This window comes from Triticum dicoccoides, chromosome 5B (genome assembly GCF_002162155.2).
Source record: "Triticum dicoccoides isolate Atlit2015 ecotype Zavitan chromosome 5B, WEW_v2.0, whole genome shotgun sequence".
Classification (NCBI taxonomy): Eukaryota; Viridiplantae; Streptophyta; class Magnoliopsida; order Poales; family Poaceae; genus Triticum; species Triticum dicoccoides.
In genome coordinates this window covers 55336748-55358381 of record NC_041389.1, presented here as the reverse complement: position 1 = coordinate 55358381, position 21634 = coordinate 55336748, and the positions used below count along the sequence as shown (strand labels likewise).

Sequence of the window (21634 nt, the reverse complement as noted above, 5' to 3'; positions counted from 1 at the left end):
GAAGTACAGAAATGGTATCGATTCTGTACCTATCAACAGTTCAGTGAAAATTATTCATGTGCAAGGTAATCCCTTAGCATTTATATATAATTAACCGCGCGGGGGGGGGGGGGTGTCAGACCTAAAATCAGTAAAAACTATAAAAAGAAATGCATTAACTTCTATGGGAATAAGCTCATAAGCAGCAAAATTACCAAAAACAGAAGATGTCATGTAAAATATCTAAGCGATTTACCTTTGGGAACCACAGTGGCATGGTATCTTATTTTCCTCCAATGGAAATTTGTAATTGTACGTCAATTCTTCGCCAGCATATATACGCCTCTTTGCGTAAATGAAAATCTTCTTCTGGCCCTCAACAGTAATTATTTTTGTATAACAATTCGGCTGGCAAGGAAATAACGAGACTGCTATTCAGCACGTTACAGAAACCATAGTTGAATGTTTATTGTTAAGCAGTTTACCTCACACGAATGGTTGATAAATCTTGCTAAACCGCCACGCTTTGTAGCATCAACCTGTGTAAATTAAGAAAAAATGGAGGCAATGAACAGAGTTGCGCAAGGTGCAGTCACAAAAACTGGCAAAGATTAAACATGATTTCAATCAAAGGTTTGAGACTACCAAGCATCACAAGGACCCCAACCCATTAAAAGATCACATTTATGCTTTACATTATTATATTGTCACATAGCTCCATCATTTTCTGTACTGCTTCAACATTATCCAATTCTTCTATTGTCTAAGAAGCAAATATCAGAAATAAAGACACGTATGCAGCACACCATTTTAGATAAAGGCAGATAAGAATAATCTTCTACACCTACCACATAATCATCATCCAAGCGAAAAAGGTAACTGCTTCCAATTCCACTCTTCTCATATTGAGCCTCACGTATGTCTGAGACCTGTATGGTACAGATATATCAATAAGCTTCTTAAAAACTACTCCCTCCGTACACTTTTATAAGACCTTTTAGACATTTAAGACAGCACCTAAAACAGTTCAATTTCAGCTGTCTTAAACGACTTACAAAAGTGAACAGAGGGAGTACTACATTGATGAAGGGATTGTTGATTCAAGATAACAAAATTACCGGCCGGCGAATCAGTTCACCAACATATTCAATAACGAAATCTTCTGCATCAATTGACTCAAGGGCCACCAGACCCCATTCATGAATCTTGCTCCTTTGAAAACGTAACCGCTTCTTCCTTGCCTATATGCCAAAGGTAAGAGTCAGTGGTCATTCAAACTGTCATGGCAAGAGAAACTTGTGTACATGCAATGATTTATTTTACCTTCGATTGGGTAATTTTCAGTAGCTCGGTGCCTTCAGAAGCAGCTAACAGGTTTCGTAACTTAACGCGGTTTGTTCGCGCAGATGTACCTTTAACTTGTGGGTTTTTCCACACATTATTAGCTGAAGTTGAAAGAATACTCCGAACGCGGTACCCTCTCACACGAGTCCTTTCTGATGGAGTGGCGGTGCGTGCCCAATTACGCCACTCCCACCCATTGGAGGAAGCTCTTGCACAACCATCTGACTCTGGACACAAAATCAATGGTTTTGCCTTCTGACTGGAGTCAGTAGACATGTTCTTATTCTTTCTTTTCTTTGCAAGCTTTGTGGGCACACTAACGTTCTCAAAAGGAACCTCGTTATCAACCAGAGGCATCCTAGTAAGATGAGAAGTCCTTTGTCCTAGAAAAGAAAGATGATGCATGTGATAAATCTATGCAAATTTACAGGGGATGAAGCAAACAAGACTAAAATGCTTACTCTTTGGCACATCATTGGAAAGCCGCTTCAAGTCCTGTTCGATATTCAAAGGGCTTACAACATTATCAGGAGTTTTGGTACGACTCTTGGAGATCTTTGGCACATCACTGGAAAGCCGCTCCAAGCCTTGTTCAATATTCAAAGGGTTTACAGCATTATCAAGAGTTTTGGTACGACTCTTGGAGGCCTTTGGCACACCATTAGAAAGCCGCTTCAAGCCTTGTTTGATATTCAAAGGGTTTACAGCATTATCAAGAGTTTTGGTACGACTCTTGGAGGCCTTTGGCACATCATTGGGAAGCCGCTTCAAGCCTTGTTCAATGTTCAAAGGGTTTACAGCATTATCAAGAGTTTTGGTACGACTCATGGAGGTCTTTGGCACATCATTGGAAAGCCGCTTCAAGCCTTGTTCGATATTCAAAGTGTTTACAACATTATCAAGAGTTTTGGTACGACTCTTGGAGGACTTTTTCGACTTCCCGGCCTTCCTTGGTTCCTGGACATTTTTAAGATGAACCTTGCGCTCAACAAGCTCACGTAGAGGCTTGGAAAGCTGCTCATCCGTTGGAGTTCTCACTGCTTTTTTGGATGACACTGCTTCACAGCTGTTCCTTAACTTTCTCTTTCTGTAGTACGCATATTCTTTATTAGGTCTCAATGATTCGTCGATGTTTTTAGGCACAACAGTCTGCTTGGTATACCATGAATCAAGGCACTCACTGATAGTATCTGACAGGAGAGATGCCCACTCTTCTATAACATTCTTATGCAGTGTCTGCCTGCAGATAGCCACGGTGATGTATCTAGAAATTCCGGGCATAGAGTTGGTTGGTTTTGAAGGTCGGTATTTGTTTTTGTCCATGACCAGCACAGAAGCTGAGCCAGTCTCCATACCAGGAGGCACCTCATCAAAACTCTCATCCAATTCAGCTGCCTCGGATACATCCAGCTTTTCAAATATACTAGCATAAGATGAAGAAGGGGATTGATGCTCCACTGCATGCAAATTAAAGGGGTTAAAATAATGTAACCAAGCTCAGGTAAGACAAAATGCAATAGAAGAATGGTCGTTTACCATGAGAAGTGAGCATTTTATCTGTTGCCACATCAGATACAGATGATGTTGCGCCTGCCACCATGTCAGCAGGAATGGGTACAGTATCAGTAGCTATTTCAGCTGTAACCAACACTTCATCTACAGCCATTTCAGCCGGACTGGTTATTGCATCTAGAACCATTTCAGCCGGACTGGTTATTGCATCTAGAGCCATTTCAGCCGGACTGGTTATTGCATCTAGAGCCATTTCAGCCGGACTGGTTATTGCATCTGTAGTCATTTTAGCAATATCCAATAATTTATCTTGAGCCATTTCAGAAGGAATGGGGGGTGTTTCATGAATGTCCATTCCAGCAGAACTAGGCGAGTCCGGTGCATGAACAGGAGTACGAATTAGTTCCTGCAATACACATGTCCAACATGAATCATGTAAATTTCAAAATCTCAGTAGTCATAAGAGAAATTATTTATCATTGTTATCTCACTTGATCAGTGATGTCTTCAAGTCCAAAGCCCAACCAGTTTGTTATCTCCTCTGCAATAACCTTCCTGAAATGGTGAAACAAAGTTTCCTTTGCTGCCACGTATAGTTCATTTGCCAGCATTACCTGGACTCCTGATGAGGGATCAAAATATATGGTGGAACTTGATTCACGCCACCAACTATTTTTGCCATCGCAAGAACCAATATCTAACAACGGCGGAGAGACAGGGCTTGCACACTCCAATGTTGGCCCAAATCCAGGTGGGAAATCCATGTCGCACTCGATAGCTTCTGAATCACATATTACCTGCAAAGACATGGAAGTATAAGAACCCGTTATATATGACGAAAGAAAGGATATGAACGACATATTGCCCCCCTCCAAGAAATAGATACACTTGGTGTCAGAGACAAAACCTTCAATCCATCAGCTTCTTGCTTGTTTCCATTATCAGACCCACCAGGAATACTCGTACAAGGAAGACTTGAATGGTGATTTCTCTTAATCCATGCACCACAGTAGTCCATAACAGGATCATACAGTATCCCATCCCAGATATTCTTCATGGATTCGTAATAAAGAGTTTGCCAAACTGCTGATAATATATCAGCAAATTTGGCATGCACCGCAGTTGACTGAACAGCCACGGGAGAAGTTGCTCGTACTGTATTATATGAGTTTCCTTTTTTGTGATCAGTAAATTTTGCATGAGCCTTGCCCTTTAATGCTGAAGCCTTCTTGCTGTCAGGCTGCCAATGTCAAAACCATGAGGGGGAGATTATGAAAAACTAAAGAAGGACCATACAAAGAGGTGCTCTTATTAGAAAAACTTTGTGCCAAATAATACACACCTTAACAGCTAGGAGTTTCGATTTTGCAGCTAGTTGCTTCTCAGTCTTCCTACAGGCGATAATTTCTGGAAGCACACAGCTGAAAATTTCATCAACAAAAATCTTGCGGGCTGATTTCACTATACCGGCATGGAGCTGATGACTAATATCATCGACTATGTCACCCATCACGTCACTGGCTGACCCAGAATCATTCTCTGAAGCTTCTGAATGCTCGGTGTGACCTCCACTCCACCAATCAATTAATGAGACAAGTGTAAATGGACCAAATTTGCTATCAACATGGTAAACCTACAATAAAAACGGACTTCATTCAGATTGCAGACTAATAATGAGATAAAGAAAATAGTTCACAGCTACACGCAAGATGTGTAAGTATGGTATTATAAAAAGGATCTAGTAGCACTAGCACAGCACGTCAACTTTTTTGTTTAACTTGATTCATGGGAGAACAACAAAAACTTACAGATAGAAGTTGCATTGACGTTTAGTGAATTTAACCATTTGTACACAGAAAATAGCTTGTGCTATCAATTTGTTATTCAACCTCACTGAGTTACCCAGTATTTTGCACTTGACAAGGCGAGAAGAGAAATGTAAATGAAATAATTTACCAAACGGTTTACAAGTGGTGCTAATCTAACACATAGGTGCAAGGACACTCAAGCCAATAATGCAACGAATTTCAAGAGGTCTTCACAAAACCAGCAGCATAAATAGTGTATGTACCAGACTAATATTCTTGAGCTTTGGCTAGTTATGACCAGATATGTAATTGCCTTCTAATAATTGCAGACCTGCCATTATGTAACTTTAATGGAAACATTGCAGTAAGCCAGTAACAGGGTAACAAGAATGAATTGTTGCTCGAATGGATAAAGCATATACCAACATAACTCAAGAGGATGGGATTTACAAGACATGATTTTGATTACTGAATATTTTTTACCATAGAAAGATCCTGGAGATAGCTGCTATGAAGCCAATAAGAAAGTTCAGCAAGAGAATGTGGCCCATGACGGCTACCATCGCTGTCCTCGAACATCCAGCATGACTCATCGCTTGAGAGAGCCTAGTGAGAGAACAGAAGCTAAACAAATCAGGGAGGTAGACAAGCGGCTGGCCGGTGTGCAGAAACATAGGTAAAAAGTGCTCGGCATACATCTGGAAGCGCCATTTTATCAGTACGAGCCACTGTCTTATTCTCCTTCGATTCATTTGGCGTGGTGACCGCGCCAGCAGAATTCCATTGTGAAAGGAACTGCTCTAGAGAACTCAAGGCTACAGGATTGAGCATTTGCCCACCAACAAGAGCATAAATAGCAAGATCTTGAGGCAAGAAACCACTGGATAGCCCCTCATAGAGCTGCTTGGGTGCGTAAGGCCCACACATCTGGCCATGCTCATTCACATACATACAGCCTTCAAAGGGCTGATGTTGCGGATATGCACCATATGTCCCATTTTGACCATTTGAATAGCCCATGCCAGACTGCGAATAGATCCCACCGCCGTTATTGACAGGACAAACATTCCCCTGCGTGGCAACAAACATGCCTGAGCTCTGTGGTTGGTCGCCGCTACAGGAAGCCATCTGACGCCTCTCCGAACACCTGGTCAATCAGAGCCAGCGATCAGCTCCAGCTTTAATTAAGTAAAAAAGGGAAGGAAATAACAATGTGACGAAACAAACAGAGAGGATCAACGGAAGGTTGTACCGGTCAAGCATGTTCACGCGTGCACCACTGCAAGCCGAGGCGGAACAATCAAGCGGTTCCCTGTCAGACCACTTTGTACGCTTTGTTCTGGGGAAAGAACTGGGGCTGCGGAAGCTCGACGACTCTGCCGGCGAATCATCCAAGCCCTGCTCACAAGGAAATTGCACAGGGGTCACACTAAGAACAGCATATTTCTCAAGTTCAGAACAAAAACCCGCCGCGGCGACCCTTCCGCTCAACACGAAATTCACCATTCTATGCAACAGAACTCGCAAATTTCAGGACGATCTCTAGGAATCGACCACCGGCACGTCTACGGGAGCAATCCCAAAAGCTCTCCCTACCCTCGCCTAGCTCACACGCTACCAGCGGGCGCTATCGCCATAAACGCCAAAACCACGCTGTAATCCACACCCCCCAAACGGCCGCGCACGGGCGAAAGAGACAAAATTCCGGGGGCCCAGTAGAGGCAGATCGCCGACGGCGAGACGAGGGGCCTCAAGCCCGCCTCGCGGCGGCGTCGACGCGCCCGGGCAGGTGAGGCGGATCTGACGACGGGAGAGAGAGCGGGAGCGAGAGCTCACCAGATCGGAGCGCGCGTGCGGCATGGCTGGCTCGCGGGGGATCGGGCGCCCTCCCGGAGTCGGATCTCCGCCGCGCCGCCGGCGGGTAGGGTTAGCGGTTGGGGGGTGGGAGGAGCGGAGGACCGGTCTGGCTTTGGGTTGGAGAGCGTGCCGGGCAAGAGGAGAGAGAAGACGGGGGGGAGCGTTTCGGACAGCTGGCCCGGCCAGTAATCATCATAATCGGAAGAACATTATTGATTTCCGAACTGGGCACTTCATGGAATTTCTGTCTACTACAATAAATTTGTGCTCCTCTTCCTTTCTTCTCCGAATCCGGCGGTGGTGGAAACGGCGGCGGCGGTAGGGATGAGAGCCGCCTCGACGACAAGTTAGATGTTAGGGTGGAGGGGTTCCGGAGCACGGGGAGTTTGGATAGAACGTCTGACCCGAGGATGGAGGCGGCGGTCGCAGGTAAGGCGAGAAAGACGAAGTTATTAGGGTCTTTTTTTGGGTGTTTGTATGAAGAGGGGCGGATCCGGGTCCATGGATGAAGATCTACGAGTTGGCGGTTAGGGCAAAAGGGCTTACCGGAGTCGGGGGAGTTTTAGCGAAAGCTCATGATCTGGGGGTGGAGGTCACCGTAGCCGTGGACGGTGAAGGTGGTGGGCGTGAGTAAGGTGGGAAGCGGTTGATTCGATGAGGAGGCTGCCGAAACGAAGGAGGAAGAAGGCGGCGGTTGTGGGTAAGGCGGGTAGGACGAAATTAGGGTTTTGATTTGGGGTATTTATATAAAGAGGGATGGATCTAGACCGTTGGGTGAAGATCTCCAAGTCTATACAATTCTAACTATTGGCCAATCAAACCCCTAAAAAATCCTAAATAATGCACCTCAACCCCAAAAGGGCAAAAACATAATTTTGGTATCTTCCTCTTTCGGCTTCATATCCGGTGCACTGGCGAGACAAGATTCACCTCGAGTTGAAGCTAGTAGTGAGGCAAAGATTAGGCGATGACGAGTTAGAGGTTATGATGGTGGTTTTCACAGAGTCAGGAGAGTTTTGAGAAAGTGATTAATCCGATGGTGGAAACAAAAATAGGGAGGATGAAGGTGGTTGTGGCGCGTAAGGCAAGAAGGGTGAAGTAAGGTTTTGAGTATGGGAGTGCCTATACATCAGGCACCTGAAAAATTCATCTGCGTCCGCTACTTCCGTTAGGGGCCGCTAGATTTTCATCCAACGGCCGAAGACATACCATGCACTGTTCATCTTCAACCTCGTCTTCTTCTTCCTTATGCAATCGCCTACCCACCCCACCTCAACCGCCTCCCTTCGCCTCCCACGGTCGGCGGGGGCTGCCACGTGCCACCCCGCCCTCCCTTCAATCTTCCCTACCGTTGTTGCTTTGAAGCCACCGTGACCATCTCTCTAAGACCCCCCTACCCCTACCAACTACATGAACTCTGGCACCCCCCCCCCTCCCGCCAGCACCTTTCCGGACTCGCTATCAGTGGTTCCTACTCGTGCACGGCTCGGCCTTGTCGTGGTCGACGTTCCTCACACCATCCGCGCAGACTGCACCTTTGGCCTCGCGCGGAACGGAAAATGATTGACGCTCAAAAGAATTTCAAGTTCCGGTTAGCAAACGCATTTGAGTACTTCTATCAAAGATGAATAAATCTTGCCCCTCTGACAAACATCGTAGAAAAATATATTTGTTCGCCAACTAAAAAACATATATTGCTTCGAAAAACTAACATCTTTGTTTTTCACAACTCTGACAACGTGATTGGTTCAAGGGAATTAGAGATGGGGAATGGGAGTTGAGGGGGTGAGGAGATTAAAAGTCCACTATTTGATTACAGGGAGTGGAAGTGGGAAGGGGAATGGGAGTTGAAGAAGCCAATTCTCACGGATTTCATTCCAGGGTATCCTGTTAATTTGCGAGCAGAGTTTTATCCCAGGCTAATTCTCATCATACACCAAACAAGGAAATGAGAGTAAAAATCTACTTCCTATACCTAATCCTTTCATAAACACCCTTGTGCAAACTCCCGTTCGGCTGTGATGGTTCTCCATCGACGCCATGAGCCACAAGATGGTCATCCCACGCTAAAACTATGCTATTCTGGGAGAAGGCAACGAGAAATTGATTTCAGGAGCAGACAAAAACAGAAAGCCGAGTTGAATTCCAGCATACACCAAGTACTTCACAAGCTGAGCAATGTAATAAATCCACAGAGCATTTGGGCAGGGCTTTGAAGACTTTCCCTAAAATACACTCACAGCTGATCACTGCTTTACAACTGCTGCTACTTCAGCGAGACACCTACTTGACTCATGAACAAGTCGACTCTTTAGCTAGAGATGCAGCAGGGGTAGGGTAGTGCAACTCTCTAGCAAAATCATGGCAACCGAAAGGGTGTTTTCGAATGCCTGAAATCGAACCATTTCCGGCGAAACCCGCGCCTCAGTCACTCTGCTCCAGTTCTTAGTTACTACTACTACAACATTACATTGCTGGTTCCATCTGCTCTGCTAGTACCACCCAAAACATCACAATGGGTTCAGAAGTCATCAGTGACAGTTTCACCTGAAGAAGTCTTGCCACTGCACTATCAGCCCTGAAGCTTTCTGCAGGAAAACCATGCAAGCCAAAAGGAGTTCCAGGCCAGGGTAAAAGCTTCAGAGCTCATGCATCAATGGTGAGGTGCTTCTTGTGACTGGACACCTTGGCCTGCAGCTTCTCCAGCTTGGCGCTGGCAGTCCTGTGCCGGTCGCTCATCTTCCCCTCCTCGGTGCTGCACATCTGCAGCTTCATCTTCAGGCTGAACATCCGCTGGACCCGCGCCGCCCAGCCGTCCTTCCCCGGGGCGCCACCGAGCTTCCGGATGTCCTGCCGCATGCCGGAGCACTCCCTCTCCAGCTCCGCCAGCCGCAGCCGCATGCTGTCCATGCCGGCCCTGAGCGCCTGGTTCTCCCTCACCGCCGCCGACGTGACCCAGCGGGCACCGGCTTCGCCGGACGTCGCGATGGTGCCACTGCCGTGGAGGGGGCGTGAGGATCCTTCCAGGTTGTCGGAGACCATCAGGCACCCGGCGATGGATGTCCGCAGCTGGAGCTGCTCGAAGAAGAGGACCTGCACCACCACACGCAGCGGCAGGCGCTCGTTCTGCGCGGCGTGGGTGCATGCCTCCAGGGACAGCTTCTGGCAGTCGATCAGCCGGCAGAGATGCTCGCGCTCGGATTCCGGCAGACAAGAATGCGCCTGTCAGCATTGCAGAACAAGACTGAACAGCATCAGCAATGGTGAAGTTCAAATTTTCATAAGTGAAGTGGCAAATGTGTCTTCAATTCTCGGGCAAGAACTTAAACTGAAGATGTGATGATTACGAACACTAGTGTCACTGATTAAGAACAAGAGTGACGATGTGATGATTATGGAAAAAATAAACAGCATTAACAATGTGTGTGTGAAAATAAATGCAAATGCGTCTACATTTCTTAGCACAAAAACTTAAACATATGGATACTAGTCTCACCTTGCCTTTGGAGGAAGTATCAATTTTAGAAATTACAACACTAGGGGGCATGTTTGGTTGGCTTTAGAAGTTGGCTAGCAACCGAGCCTATGACAAGTTGGGTATGTGACTAAGCAAGTGTGACATGCCATAACTGTGGCTGCAACCAAACGCTTGCCACATTTTGCCACACTTGTGGCACGAAAGTGTGGATGGCAACCAAACATGCCCTGGTTCCTTTAAACAGGAGATGAAGAAACTGCATGTCAACTATTTTCAGATAAAAAACAGACTCAAAAGTTTACCTTCAAGTATACATCAATGGCGCGGTAAAGTCCATCGTCTAGAGGCCGGGCATATTCAGGCAAAGCAGTTGCAAGAGATTCAAATTTCGGTGGCTTCAGGTTGATATCTGGTGCAATCTCTGCAAGGTAGCCATCAATCAGCTTAGCGACAGCGGTGATCGGCGCCAGTGAAGGAGAACCCATCACATCATCCAAGCACGGGGAGCCACCACCCATGGTCTGGTCCATTGCCAAGAAGTGATCAAGGATCCTGCGCACACATTCGACATTGTAGAGTGTGTCCATTGTGTACGAGAAGTTAGGTAGCAGTAGATCCTCCAGTGTGGCTTCATCTAATTGCATGCCGACCCTTTTCTCCAAATTGGAAATGCAAGCACGGTTGACTTTCAGAATCATGGCAGTTCGAAGCAGCCAGAGCAAAACATTTGTGGATATCAGGCCTCTCTGAAGAGGCAGCATCCTGTCAATGTCCTCAAGCAAATGCCTCTGTTCCTCCTCAGATAGGGTAGCAGCAGCAGAAGTCAGGGGCACCGGTCCCATGCTTTGACGCCTATTCAGTCCTGGGAGACACTTCTTGGCATAGTATGTGAGCGAACCAGCGACAATCTCCTCCTTGGCACCTCTTGACTCCATAGTGGAGATAAGCCTCTTGTATGTAGGGAAGCTCAATGATGAAGCATCATCATACCACCAATCTGAGCTGAAGTTCCCGAGCTTTGCGCCCGTGCTAATACCATTCCACAATACACTGCCCCCGGGGCTATGCATCGCACCGTGCTCTGATACTGGCCAGCCAAAGAGGTCTGGATCTATGCTAGCCTTGGCGGCCAACGATTCGACGCACCTCTTCGCAATGTGAAGGTCTTCGGCATGAGGGAGAAGGACATCACATGTCTTGAGTGCTTCCAGGGAATCTTTCCAGCTGCGGAGAACTACTTGGTTAAAGAACATTTCTGCCTGGTGGATGAGGTTATCCTGAGCTATTTCTTCTGTCATCTCGAGATATTCAGCGGCGCATCGAAGGTGGACAATATTTGCTGGAGAGAGCTCTATCTTCAAACCATAACAGAACCTTGCCACTAACTCGAATGATTTTGCACCTCCAGGGATGTCGGATAGTTTGATGGTACATTCGTCTTGGTCTGAATTCTCCTCAATCAACCTTCCCAAGATGGCACTCTTTGAAAGCAGAGGGAACTGCAAGGAGATAAGGACCACTTAGAACAAAAGGACAGCCAGTAAATATCAACCTCACATATTGAAGGCAAATAGCGAGAGGAAGTAGTTTGTAAGTGCTCTTTCTTTCAACAGAATATCTTGCTTCTTATCATCACAATTTCTTGCTAAGCTACAACATCTTATCTTACTTCTTATCATCACAAATTTACAGTGGGCTGCCATACTATACTAGATTGAAAAGCAAATTACCTTGTGGAGGTGGAAAGACATCTCCCCAACCTGAACGACAACATCGCTGGGAAGCCCAGTTGTGCAGAACCTGCAAGGCCCACAAGAAGATGGTCATCAGTGAATCACTAACCACATATATTCTGGCTTGCAGAGTTTTAGTTAAGCAAGTGAGGTGATGGGTTAGAAAATAGTAGTGGTAGTGGAAAAGAACACCTTCCATGTTTAACTAGATGCTAAAGAGAGAACTGATAAGGCATTGTTTCATATCCTGACCATCTCTTTAAACAAACAGAATCTATAGACAGACCGGCATTGCTTCTACAGAAGCTATAAAAGAGCAAGAAGGTCAGACTTGCTATAGGCTATACTCTAAAATATTCACCCTGAAGTACTGGAAGGGGACACCTGCACTATCTGGCATTTCAGCCTCACCAAACCTTGGTGCTTCATGGAAGTGGTCCTGTACATGAAAGCGAAAGGGGGAAACAAAAACCCTAGCGGTTCAAGAAGCACAACAAGGACAGGAAGTAGTAGTAGCAATGTGGGTGCGGACCAGGCCAAATCACACAAATCGCCATGCCAGAAAATTGAGCAAGGAAGAAAGATCCTGGAGTTCATGTCATGTCATGTGCCCCCAAATCCCCATTTGAAACACATTCTATTTCTGCCTTTTTCTAATTTTCTGACTATGTATATTTAGTAAACTAGCAGCAGGGAGCCAGGAACAGGACAAGCGCCCCCAATTGTTTAATGCCAGCCACGAAGCTTCCAAATCGCACACATTACATGCATGGCAGCAGAAGTCTGAAAGAACTGAAGGAAATGGCAAACCGTGGCTGGTAAAAAAAAGGAAGGAGCAGAGCATGGAGCATACCACGCTTGGCCTCGCCTGGTGAAGGCGTCCGGCTTGGAGCCGAGCTTGACGGAACCCATGGATCCTTGGAGGGAGGAACGGATCTGACTCCCCTGCGTCCAAATCCGGGGAGCACGCACGCACGCACGAGCAGCACACCCCCAGGCCAGGTAACCGCCACTCCGCAGTTTTGCCTCTCCTTAATCAACGCCCCGGGCACGAGATGGAGCAAGAAAACGCCACCATTGCAATTGGCGAGGGAATGTGAAGGCGCAGAGGCTAGAGGTTTCTCAGGACTCCCGGGGCTCGAGCTCTAGCAATGGGGGGTGAGTAGCGGGAGCAAGGCGAAGGAGAAAGGAAGCAGCGGAGAGTCCAAGAAACAATGGGCCGGCGACTGCGGTGGGGGAGAAGGAGAAGAAGGCGAGAGAGACCGGGCGGCTGCAGCCGGGGACAAAGAAGGGGCGGAGAGGAGAGGGTGGCGACAAATGGTGCGGCTGGGGCGCATTGATGTGGGTTTGGAGACCTGGTGTGGGAACGAAGAGGGGAATGCTCCAGTCTCCAGAGAGAGAAGAGGTTGTTAATTTTTTTGTTGGAGATCTACTCTGCTCTACGCTAATCCAATCTGGGGCGTGGTGCGGTGCAGTGAGAACTGAGATCCTCCTGTTGATTTCGACAGAGTGGACCCGGTAGCGTCCGGCGTACTAGTGCCGCTGCTAGTACTACAGTGCAGAGATCCATGACATTATCTTAGTGACATTAACAGTCTGCACACGGCGCTCGTTCACGTTGTTTGTGATCTACGGCAGTACAGATCCACGGCATTATCTTATAACACTCTTATTACAGCATTCATTCGTTCGCATTGTTCGTGTGGTCAAATTCGGCACATGGGCAACACCTCATCGTTATTCTTCTGCAAGAGGAGGCTAAATTTCGTGTTTTGACCCTTTTGACGTAGTTTATCAGGATCTGACCCTGGTATGTTTTTTTTAGATTTGACCCTTTTGCTACCGCTGCAGACCCTCGCGGTAGCTTTATACAGGCTACCGCCGCCCTCCCTATCGGTAGGTGCCTTGACGGCGTCTAGCCGTTAACAACCACTGACACGTGGCAAAGGGACATACCGTCGCCGACCCTGGCGGTAGGCTCTAAGAGCATCTCCAGCCGTTGCCCCCCACCCCAGGACGCCTAAAAATCGGCCCCTGGGGGCGAGCCGGCGATACATTCGGCACTGGGGCAGTTTTGCGCTCAGTCGTCGCCCCCAGCTCGGCCCCAGACGCCGACGTTGGCCCACTTTTCGGCGAATATAAAGCCCATATGGGCGGGAATAGGCCCATATTCGACGTCGTTCGCCGTGGCTCGACGTTCAATTATCAACATAAATATTTTTTATCATATATTTCATCACAGAAAAATCAAATACTTCAACAAATAGTTCAACAACAAATAGTTCAATGCAAATTATATAGTTCAACAAATAAAAACTCATATTTCATCACATGTCGCGCCCGGCGTCGCCCTTGAGCCTCCATAGGTGCTCTATCAGATCTTGCTGCAGTTGATGATGCACATGTGGGTCTCGGATCTCCTGACGCATACTGAGGTAGGCAGTCCAGGTTGCTGGTAGCTGGTGATCAACTTGGGCAAGAGGACCCTGCCTGTGGTATGATTCAGTGTCAAACACTGGCTCTTCCTGCTCGCTCTCAATGATCATGTTGTGCAAGATGACACAGCAGGTCATGATCTCCCACATTTGATCTTTCGACCAGGTCTGAGCGGGGTACCGGACAACAGCTGGGCGAGGGCGGCGAGCACCATGAGATGCTCTTCTTCTTGGACGTCGGCCTCGGCTTCCTCCTCCAGCAGCGCGGCGAGCGCTTCCTCGTCATCCGAGTCCATCGCCGAGGCAGGCAAATCGCCGAACACCTTGCGTCCGGTGGGCATGCACCCACCGCTAAACTGCCCCTCCACGGCCGAAAACGCCCAGCTGCTGTCGGAGGGGCTGCCGCGGGGAACCTCTGCTATTTTTCCGGCGTGGAATGGCTATCTACCGGTGAAGGGCGGCGGGCGGCGCTGGGATATAGCTAGTGGCGGCCGAGAGCGCGGGGGGTGGTGTAAAGGCATATTTATCCCCAAGGTGTTTTGGTGATTGATGACAATGCTTTTGCGGACTAATCGTGTGCGTTGAGCTTTTCAGAGATTCATCCTTTGGCACGACACGATTTCCTCCCCCCTGTGTTTTATTCAAGACGGTGTAGCTCCTTCGTTTCTCTGTTGGTGGACTAGTTTCGTAGGAGTCACCGTACTATCAAGAGGGGATCCGCTTTGGTAAGGCTAGGGTGGAATCAACATGTACACATCCTTATCACACCCAATGTACCTTTCCGCTTCATTGGAGCTTCCTTTCCCCTCCTTGCCTGCCTTGACCTGTCCCAGCGGTAGTACCGCGGTCCTCAGCGATAGTACCATCGAAGCACGTTAAGCGGTAGTACCGCTCCCCGAGCGGTAGTACCGCTTGCTGTCTTCAGCCGTAGTACCGTAGTGGTTCCGGGCTACTACCGCCTCGACTCGAGACCTCGGTTTTTCGTGTCGGGTTTTACGGTACTAGTAACGACAGTAGTGGCGGTAGTACCGCTCCAAGCGGTAGTACCGCCCGTACTTCCGCGGTAGTACCGCTCTGGGCCCAGGACCCTGCAACCCTCGTGAACGCGGCAGTACCGCTGGGAGGGAACGGTAGTACCGCTTGTTCAGCGGTAGTACCGCCCTGCCCAACCGGTAGTACCGCTCTGTGCGTGGCTGCTTGGGGGGGGGGGGGTAACGGTTGGATTGTTTCCCCCACTATATAAATGTGTCTTCTTCCCCAAAGTTAACTGATCTCTTCCCCCAAAAGCTCCATTGTTGCTCCAAGCTCCATTTTCGCCCGATCTCTCTCCCTAGCCAATCAAACTTGTTGATTTGCTCGGGATTGGTTGAGAAGGGCCCGATCTACACTTCCACCAAGAGAAATTTGATTCCCCCCACTAATCCCTAGCGGATCTTGTTACTCTTGGGTGTTTGAGCACCCTAGACGGTTGAGGTCACCTCGGAGCCATAGTACATTGTGGTGAAGCTTCGTGGTGTCGTTGGGAGCCTCCAATTAAGTTGTGGAGATTGCCCCAACCTTGTTTGTAAAGGTTCGGTCGCCGCCTTCAAGGGCACCAATAGTGGATTCATGACATCTCGCATTGTGTGAGGGCGTGAGGATAATACGGTGGCCCTAGTGGCTTCTTGGGGAGCATTGTGCCTCCACACCGCTCTAATGGAGACATACTTCCCCTTAAAAGGAAGGAACTTCGGTAACACATCCTCGTCTCCACTGGCTCCACTCTTGGTTATTTCGTGCCTTTACTTTTGCAAGCTTACTTGTGTTGCATCCCTTGCTTGCTTGTGTGCTAGTTGTTATTGCATCATATAGGTTGCTCACATAGTTGCATATCTAGACAACCTATTTTGTTGCAAAGTTTAAATTGGTAAAGAAAAGCTTAAAAATTGTTAGTTGCCTATTCACCCCCCCTCTAGTCAACTATATCGATCCTTTCAATTGGTATCAGAGCCTCATCTCTTTATTAAGGACTTTACCGTCCGAAGAGTATGGTTAAAACCACAGACGGTGTGGAGGAGCACTCCGGTGTGAATCCTAACTCGTCTACGGCCGATGGGGGTACCTCGGTCTCTCATGAGGAATTCAATGTGGCTCTAGACACATTGAAAAACTCCATGACGACCAAGGTTGAAAGCATGTTTACTAAATTTCTAGAAGGACTTAAACTGTCTACCTCACCGATGAAAGTGGGTGATCCCACTGACAAGGTGACGGATGCTACCTCCAAAAAGGGGGAAGCTAACAGTGAAAAGGGTCCTTCTACTGGTGGTAGAAATGGCACCGACATCTTTGCCCATGTGTAACCTCCAACTTATGGTGGACCGATTCCCTCTACTCATTTAAATCATGTCGGTCCTCCTCCTAAGATTGTGAAAAATGAGGATTTTGATTCTTGGGTGTACCGCTTCAAGCGTCATTTAAAGCATGTGAATACTAATCTTTGGAGAATCATTGAAGAAGGTTTCTATCCACATGACCCAAGCAACTTCACCCCTCGAGAAGCCGTGGATAATCAATTCAATGAGAATGCTCTCTTCATCATCCAAGAGGCAATTCTCCCCGAAGATCTCCCTCATCTTCGATCCTACGCCACGGCCAAAGACGCGTGGCATTGCGTTGTGTCTCTCTATCAAGGAAGTGCAAGCATTCAACGCTCCAACTATGAAGTGGTGCAAGATGAAGCCGATGGGTTTGCTATGAAGGAAGATGAAGAACCTCGTGAGCTCTTTCGGAGAGTAACCAAACTTGCGGTCTCGCTCCGAGATCATGGGAGCAAGGACACGGATGACAATTGGATCAAACGCAAGTTCCTCAAGGCCATGATGCCCTACAACAAGGCCATGTCCTCCGTCATTCGTCAAAGACTAGACTTCCACTCCATGACCTCAAGTGAAGTGTTGGATGAGTTCGTTGCAATGAGCATCTTGGACAAGACCGCCGATAACACGGTGCTCCGGTCTCAAAGGGCAAAGAAGCCCAACCTTGCCTTGAAGGCCAAGGTTATTGTGGAAGAAGAGGAAGATGAGGAGAGCAACCCCGAAGGTACAAAATATGATTATCACGAGCACATGGCTCTTGCTTCAAGGCAATTTTGGAGCAAGAAGAACTCAAGACCCAATTTCAACAAGAACAACTCAAGTGGCTTCAAGAGCAAGCAACGAGTTAGAACTTGTTTCAACTGTGGCAATGTGAGCCATTTTGTTGTGGATTGTCCTTACGAGAAGCGGGAAGACAATGGTGGCAAGCTCATCCTGAGAGACAAAGCCAAGTCTTTCCCCAACAAGAACAACTTCACCAAGAAGACTCCTACTCGAGGGTTGGTGGTTCAAGAGGAATACCGTGAGGATGACGATGATGATCAAGATAGTGAAGCAATGGCCATGGCATCCGTTGCCATTGCCACAACTCCCCGGATGTCTCTCTTCGATTCACCCAACGAGAACATCACCGCCAAGTGCCTCATGGCTAAAGCCACCAACAAGGTAACCCCCAACATCAAAACCACCATTATTCCTAATCCTTCTTTGACGGTTGGCATTGATGATGGTAAGGGGTCTAATGAGGAAGTAAATGAATTTGAGTTCTTTATGAGTAAGCTCAAGGGCAAATCCAAGAAGCACTTCGTTGCTCTCTTGGAACAACTTGGTGAAGCCAATGACATGATCGAGGCTCACGAAGAAACCATCTCTAAGATGGAAGGTCATAGTCATGACTATGCCGATGAGATATCGGATCTCTCTAATGCTCTTGAGGAAGAGCGTGGGCATCGCTTGGCTCTTGAGGAGTCACAAAACGATGACCATGCCAAGTTAAAGAAATATCTCGATCATGCTCTTGTTGTGTCTCGTGTGCTAACTTCCGAGAAGGCTAAACTTGGAGTTGATCATGCTACACTCAAGGAGGAGTTTGATATGCTTGACAAGGCCCACAAGGTCTTGAAGGGTGCTCATGCTAACCTCAAGGAGTCTCATGCTCAACTCCAAGTTAAGCTAACCAAGGAGAAGGCCACCTTTCCTCACATGATCTTAATTGATAATGCAAATGCTACTAACCCGTGTTGTGAGCATGTGCATCTTGTGGAGGAGAATGCCAAGTTGAAGGAACAACTCGAGAGAGGCCTTGTGTCATGCATACAAGGTGAGAAGAACCTAAATGACCTTTTGAGCAATCAAAAGGAAGTTGTGGCCAAGGAGGGAGTTGGGTTCTCACCCAAGTCCAAGAACAAGAAGAAGAACGAGAAGAAGAATGACAAGACCAAACGACCTCCCCTGCTTAAGCAAACTTTTGTGAAGGAGGGAGAGGGTGCTCCTAAGGAGAAGAAGAACAATGCGAAGAGTGGTGATGCCAAAAAGGGCAAAGTCATCTCTCCCAACAAAGCCGACGACTTTAACCCTTCTTATGTGTTATGTCGTGCTAGTGATGGGCATGTTTATGCTAAATTTGTTGGTTCTTCTTATGAGTACATTGAATGGTCTATTTGGGTTCCTAAGACCCTTGTTACTAACATCAAAGGACCCATTACTAAATGGGTACCTAAAACCAAGCATTGATCTCTTGTAGGTGTTTGCTTCTGGTGGGGGATCATGGTTGCTCGATAGTGGAGCAACAAATCATATGACCGGGAGCAAGGACTTGGTGGTGGACGTGCAAAAGATCCCATCTATGCCCACCAATGTCGAGTGGGGTGATGCCTCACATTCTAAGGTATTGGGTCTTGGCAAGGTTGTCATTTCTCATGATCTAACGATCGAGAAAGTCATGCTTGTTGAGTCCCTTGCGTACAATTTACTTTCCGTTCGTCAACTTGCACTCATGGGCTTTGCCACCTTCTTTTATGTTGATACCGTGGCCCTCTTGTGGAGCAAGACTCTTAAAGTAGCCTTTGTTGGGCATGCCGAGAACGGTCTCTATGTGATTAACTTTTTGGAGCGACCCACTAAGACCGCGACGTGCCTAATGGCTAAAGTCGATGTGGGATGGCTTTGGCATCGCCGTTTAGCCCACGTCAATATGAGATCTTTGCAAAGTCTTCTCAAGGGGGACCATGTCCGTGGACTAACAAATGTTAGTTTTGCCAAAGATCGTGCTTGTAGTGCTTGTATCGAAGGAAAGCTTCATGAGTTGGCTCACCCTCCCACGACTATCATCTACTCAAAGAGACCCTTGGAGCTCCTTCACATGGACCTCTTTGGGCCTCCATCCTTTGATAGTCTTGGGGGAAGAAAGTATTGATTGGTGATTGTGGATGATTATTCAAGATACACATGAGTATATTTCTTCAAGAGGAAGAGTGAAACTCAACAAACCGTCATCGACTTTGCAAATGAAGCTCAACGACAACATGATGCAAAGATCTTGACAATAAGAAGTGACAACGACACCGAGTTCAAGAACTACACCTTGGATGAGTTCCTTAGTGATGAGGGGATCAAGCATCAATATTCCGCTCCATACACCCCTCAACAAAATGGTGTTGCGGAGAGGAAGAACCGGACGTTGATGGATGCGGCAAGGACCATGATGGCGGAGTTCAAGTCTCCATACAACTTTTGGGCCGAAGCCATCAACACCGCGTGTCATGCATCAAATCGGCTCTATCTCCGCAAAGGCTTGAACAAGACTCCTTATGAAATTCTCACCGGTAACAAGCCCAATCTCAAGTACTTCCAGGTGTCCGGGTGTAAGTGTTTCATTCTCAAGAAAGGTGTTCGTTTGTCTAAATTTGAGGCTAGAGCTTCTGAGGGCATATTTGTTGGTTATGCTACAAACTCTCATGCTTACCGTGTTCTCAACAAGTCCACCAGACTCATTGCGGAGACGTGTAACGTGGAGTTTGACGAAAATAACGGCTCCCAAGTGGAGCAAAGTGGTACTTGTGATGTAGGTGATGAAATTCCTCCCCAAGCCATAAGAAGAATGGGTATTGGTCATATTCTACCCATTGAGGAACCCCTTGTGGCCGAAGGAGAAGGACAATGCTCCACTCAAGTGGAGCCATCACCTCCCAAAGACCCACACACTTCCGAAGAACAAAGTGAAGGCCCTCAACCTCATGAACAAGACCAAGGGCAAGATCAACCTCAAGATGGTGGTGAACCACCAAATGATGCCCAAGGTCAAGTTCTCCCCCTCGAGTAAGTTCACGATCAAGAGCAAGCTCAAGATCTCGAGCAAGCTCAAGACGGCGCTCAAGATGATCAAGTTGATCCTCCTCCTTCCACATCTGAGGAGGAATTAGAGCGTCGTGCCGCGAAAATTGCTTCCAAACTCACCACCAAAGGCCATCTCATGGAGAATGTGGTTGGAAGCCCAGGAAAGGGGGTAAGCACTCGTAGACAATTAGCAAACTATTGTGAATATCACGCGTTTGTCTCTTGTGTTGAACCCCAAAAGGTCTTTGAGGCGCTCGAAGATTCGGATTGGCTCAATGCCATGCATGAAGAACTCAACAACTTCGAGTACAACAAGGTGTGGAGATTGGTGCCACGGCTGTCGGGGAACCATAACGTCATTGGAACCAAGTGGATTTTCAAGAACAAGCAAGACGCTCATGGGAACATCATTCGCAACAAGGCAAGATTGGTAGCACAAGGCTACTCCCATGTCGAGGGTATCGACTACGGTGAAACCTTTGCTCTCGTTGATCGCCTTGAATCCATTCGTTTGTTGATTGCTTATGCTTCTCACACAACTTTAAGTTACAACAAATGGATGTGAAAAGTGCTTTTCTTAATGGTCCTATTAATGAGTTGGTTTATGTCAGGCAACCCCCCGGGTTCGAGGATCCTTACTTCCCGGATCATGTGTATCAACTCGATAAGGCACTCTATGGCCTTAAACAAGCCCCACGTGCGTGGTATGACCACCTTACCGAGTTGTTACAAGATCGTGGATTTGAACTTGGGCAAATCGATCCCACACTTTTTACTAAGAAGGTCAAAGGGGAGTTGTTTGTGTGCCAACTATATGTTGATGACATTATCTTTGGTTCCCCTAACAAAGCTTTCAATGAAGAATTTGCCGCTCTCATGACCTCTAAGTTCAAAATGTCTTTGATGGGAGAGTTGAAGTTCTTCCTTGGTTTTGATATCAAACAAAGAAGAGAAGGTACCTTCATCAACCAAGCCAAATACACTCAAGACATGCTTAAGAGATTCAAGCTAAGTGATGTCAAGCCAGCTTCTACTCCAATGCCTACCAAGTGCCAACTTGACATTGATCCCAATGGTAAAGCGGTGGATCAAAAGGTATATCGCTCTATGATTGGATCCTTGCTTTACCTTTGTGCATCTAGACCGGATATCATGTTGAGTGTGGGAATGTGTGCACGGTTTCAAGCCGCACCAAAGGAAAGCCACTATGTGGCGGTCAAGCGAATCTTTCGATATTTGGCTCATACCCCAAACTTTGGCCTATGGTACCCAAGAGGAGCAAACTTCAAGCTCGAAG

At 47.3% G+C, this 21634-nt stretch overlaps 1 protein-coding gene across 1 annotated transcript in view; it reads right to left on the bottom strand.

Annotated features, from left to right (window-relative positions):
• LOC119309019 overlaps nucleotides 1-13107 on the bottom strand; it is an 18408-nt gene extending 5301 nt beyond the window's left edge. The window contains exons 1-18 of the mRNA XM_037585139.1: nucleotides 12565-13107; nucleotides 11709-11778; nucleotides 10281-11477; nucleotides 9149-9722; nucleotides 6480-6673; nucleotides 5896-6041; nucleotides 5340-5790; nucleotides 5127-5249; nucleotides 4178-4468; nucleotides 3743-4075; nucleotides 3327-3632; nucleotides 2860-3241; nucleotides 1785-2780; nucleotides 1303-1706; nucleotides 1098-1220; nucleotides 828-908; nucleotides 465-518; nucleotides 236-387 (exon numbers count right to left, since the gene is read on the bottom strand). Of these exons, the coding sequence (XP_037441036.1) occupies nucleotides 236-387; nucleotides 465-518; nucleotides 828-908; nucleotides 1098-1220; nucleotides 1303-1706; nucleotides 1785-2780; nucleotides 2860-3241; nucleotides 3327-3632; nucleotides 3743-4075; nucleotides 4178-4468; nucleotides 5127-5249; nucleotides 5340-5790; nucleotides 5896-6041; nucleotides 6480-6673; nucleotides 9149-9722; nucleotides 10281-11477; nucleotides 11709-11778; nucleotides 12565-12623 (5936 nt within the window). The 5' untranslated portion in view covers nucleotides 12624-13107. The remainder of the gene's footprint in view (nucleotides 1-235; nucleotides 388-464; nucleotides 519-827; nucleotides 909-1097; nucleotides 1221-1302; nucleotides 1707-1784; nucleotides 2781-2859; nucleotides 3242-3326; nucleotides 3633-3742; nucleotides 4076-4177; nucleotides 4469-5126; nucleotides 5250-5339; nucleotides 5791-5895; nucleotides 6042-6479; nucleotides 6674-9148; nucleotides 9723-10280; nucleotides 11478-11708; nucleotides 11779-12564) is intronic.
• Nucleotides 13108-21634: the final 8527 nt, after the last annotated feature.